At 42.4% G+C, this 3586-nt stretch overlaps 1 protein-coding gene across 1 annotated transcript in view; it reads right to left on the bottom strand.

Moving 5' to 3' along the window:
- Positions 1 to 953: 953 nt before the first annotated feature.
- LOC133540096 (thrombospondin type-1 domain-containing protein 7A-like) overlaps positions 954 to 3586 on the bottom strand; it is a 183569-nt gene continuing 180936 nt past the window's right edge. Inside the window, exon 30 of the mRNA XM_061882592.1 lies at positions 954 to 2183. Within this exon, the coding sequence (XP_061738576.1) occupies positions 2096 to 2183 (88 nt within the window). The 3' untranslated portion in view covers positions 954 to 2095. The remainder of the gene's footprint in view (positions 2184 to 3586) is intronic.

Genomic DNA, 3586 nt, shown 5'->3' with positions numbered 1-3586 from the left:
TACTGTATATGCTAACATTTGTGCTTATGTCTTGTATGTGCTACGTAAAGGTATTTGCTAATATACTCTATATGCTAACATGTTATACATGCTAACATCTGTGCCAATGATGTTTTGTAAATGCAAACATGTTGCTATAAATGCTAACGTGTGCTAACATACTGTTTATCAGGGGTCGGCAACCTTTACCACTCAAAAAGCCATTTTGACCAGTTTCACAAAATAAACAAAACAATGGAAGCCACAAAACTCTTTTGAAATTTAAAATGAGATAACACTGCATACAGAGTTTTTTTTACTTTGTGCTATGTATAAACCAGGGGTCTCAGACACGCAGATCGCACCTTAATATAAAAATTGAATGATGGTGGGGCCCGCAAGTTTTTTATGGATGACGCTTGACAGCATCACACTTGCCAACCCTCACAAATATTCAGAGAGACTACCGAATGTCAGATCAACCATTCTCGCTAATGTTTGCAGAATTTCCCTCGATTAACGATAATAAGAGCAACCTATGAAGGTGCTGCTTTTGACACGCTCTATAACTCGTTCAATCAGCTAGCCAGCCCAGTCACATATCGTACGATAATTCAGCTAACACACGCAAACGATTGCCAGGCATACTTGTTCAACAGCCATACAGGTTACACTGAAAGTTATAATATAAACAACTTTAATACGCTTACTAATATGCGCCACACACCAAACAAGAATGACAAACACATTTCGGGAGAACAACCGCACTGTAACACATTATAAACGCAACATAACAAATACCCAGAATCCCATGCATCCCGAACTAAACCGGGCTACAATATACACCCCTCTAGCACCAAATGTAGTGCTAATGTAGCCCGGAAGAGTAGGGATGCATGGGATTCTGGGTATTTCTTATGTTGCGTTTATAATGTGTTACTGTGAGGATGTTCTCCCGAAATGTGTTTGTCATTCTTGTTTGGTGTGGGTTCACAGTGTGGCGCATATTAGTAAGAGTGTTAAAAAGTTTTTTATATTACAACCCTCAGCGTTGCAGTCGCTTTCATGTATTAACAGAGGCTGAAAATATAATAATCGCGTGATGTAAAAGCGGGCGCGACGACATGTTGTAGAGGAGGTTAAAGACATTGCCATCACTGCACATCCTCAGTATTGTAGTCCAGGTGAAAATTGGAGAATGTTGTCCCCAGGTGATCTCTGAGAGAGGCACTAAAATTCGGAAACCTCATGAAATAGTCGTCGGGGTCGGCAATTTAGCAGCTGAGCCACATCAAAGAGATCAAAGAGCCACGGGTTGCCGACCTCTGCTGTATATGCTAACATTTGTGCTTATGTATTGTATATGCAAACATATATGTTACCATATATGCTAAGTAAAGGTATTTGCTAGTATACTGCATATGCTAACATGTGTGCTAACTGCTATAAAATAAGGAGGCCTATGTCTTTAAATTTTTGGGGCAATTGGAACGGGTTTGAGAATATTTGGTTGATTATAATTTTCAACTTTTTTTGACGAATAATAACAAAAATGTAGGTACTACTGTACTTCATAACAAGTGGAGAATGTGAGGCAAAAATGATTTTAAACGTATTTAAGCCTCAATGATGACTTTTTGACTAACAAAGATAATTCCGAGGCGAGTCACATGAACGTGAAATGAAGCAAAATGGAAAATATCACAGAAGAAATTCAAACCTTTGTACAAAAGTCGGAGTAAAAGCAGGCAGATGTACACCTTTTTTTTTTTTTTTTTAAGTTTCCCAAAGTGTGTTTGGAGGCGATGAAAGTCTAGCGCTACTGTACTTACTGTAAATCTGCAAACATGCTGCACTAATATAGTGCACAAATAATGCCTGGAAGAAAAACACGAGAAAAAAAGGCAGAAGATTGAATGAATAAATAAATAAGGTGAAATAAATAAGAGGGACTCTCCTCTCGGTTCCCAATACAAAAGAATGGAATATTCCAAAATAAAAGCAGAAATAATTCAAGGCATGTCAAAGTTATGAAGGCTCTGGTGAAAGAAAATGTTCCAAGGTAAAAAAAAAAGAAAAAAGGGCTAAGATGAATACTAGTATGGATGTGTGAGCGTCACATGTCGGCGTCGCCGTCGTAGGCCAGGGTCAGAGGTTTCAGCCGGTTGTTCATCTGCCGTCTTTGGGCTTTCTTTGGCTTCTTGCTGCAACACAACAAACAAAAAAGTCAACTTCAAAACATGCTGGGCCACAATCGTACTTATACTTCATAATCCTACTTTTACTTCATAATTCTACTTACCGTATTTCCTTGAATAGTATGCGCCTGCCTTGAATTACTGCCGGGTCAAACTCGCTCCGCAAAATAATTAGCGCATGCTTAGTATTTCCTCCGGGTCAAACTCGTCACGTCACGAGTGACACTTCACCAGTCATCATTTTCAAAATGGAGGAGGCTGATTTCAATCATTTGAAATCGCATAAAGGGAAGAATATTAAGAGCTATTCAGTAGGATTTAAGGGCCAAGCTATTGAATATGCTAAAAAGAACAGTAAGCAGCTATGTTTTATTAATATACCATAGCTGCGTGTGTCAAATATGAGTCATTAAATGACTCCCGCCTCCTGGTGGTAGAGGGCGCTAGTGATCCTTCTTGCGACTAATCGGCTGCAGAAGAAGTGACAACGAGTGCCGGGAACAGATATGACGCGGGGGGTGCAGGACGGGCCTTTTAGGATGTAACACCACTACTCCTATACTGGCTATGTAAACAACCGGGCTAAAATAAAGCATGTTCCAGTCCTAATTACCCAGTGTATTATTTACACAATAACACTTCAGGGTGGCAGAGGGGTTAGTGTGTCTGCCTCACAATACGAAGGTCCTGAGTAGTCTGGGGTTCAATCCCGGGCTCGGGATCTTTCTGTGTGGAGTTGGCATGTTCTCCCCGTGAATACGTGGGTTCCCTCCGGGTACTCCGGCTTCCTCCCACTTCCAAAAACATGCACCTGGGGATAGGCCCCTCCCACCTCCAAAGACATGCACCTGGGGATAGGCCCCTCCCACTTCCAAAAACATGCACCTGGGGATAGGTTGATTGGCAACACTAAGTTGGCCCTAGTGTGTGAACGTGAGTGTGAATGTTGTCTCATTATCTATATTGGCCCTGCGATGAGGCGGCGACTTGTCCAGGGTGTACCCCGCCTTCTGCCCATTTTTAGCTGTGATAGGCACCAGCGCCGCCCGCGACCCTAAAGGGAATAAGCGGTAGGAAATGGATGGATGGCACTTCATGGTGGGATAAAGAGATCACCCACGGAGCAGAACGGGAGGGGGAGTTGTACGAGGATAATTCTGCCGTCGCCCGCACTACACGTGAGGAGCCGAGCTAACTGATAGCAGTTTTCTAAACTGGACTTTCATTCGCAGCAGGAGGTAATAAAGGAAGATCTCCATCGAGACAGAGAGAGACTTTTAAAACTGAAGAAAGATAAGGAAGACTTATAGCAGTATAGCTCGGTTGGTAGAGTGGCCATGCCAGCAACTTGAGGGTTGCAGGTTCGATTCCCGCTTCCGCCATCCTAGTCACTGCCGTTGTGTCCTTGG

This window comes from Nerophis ophidion, linkage group LG21, assembly GCF_033978795.1.
Source record: "Nerophis ophidion isolate RoL-2023_Sa linkage group LG21, RoL_Noph_v1.0, whole genome shotgun sequence".
NCBI classification, from domain to species: Eukaryota; Metazoa; Chordata; class Actinopteri; order Syngnathiformes; family Syngnathidae; genus Nerophis; species Nerophis ophidion.
The sequence above is the reverse complement of the archived record's forward strand: the minus strand, read 5'-3'. Positions and strand labels throughout refer to the sequence as shown.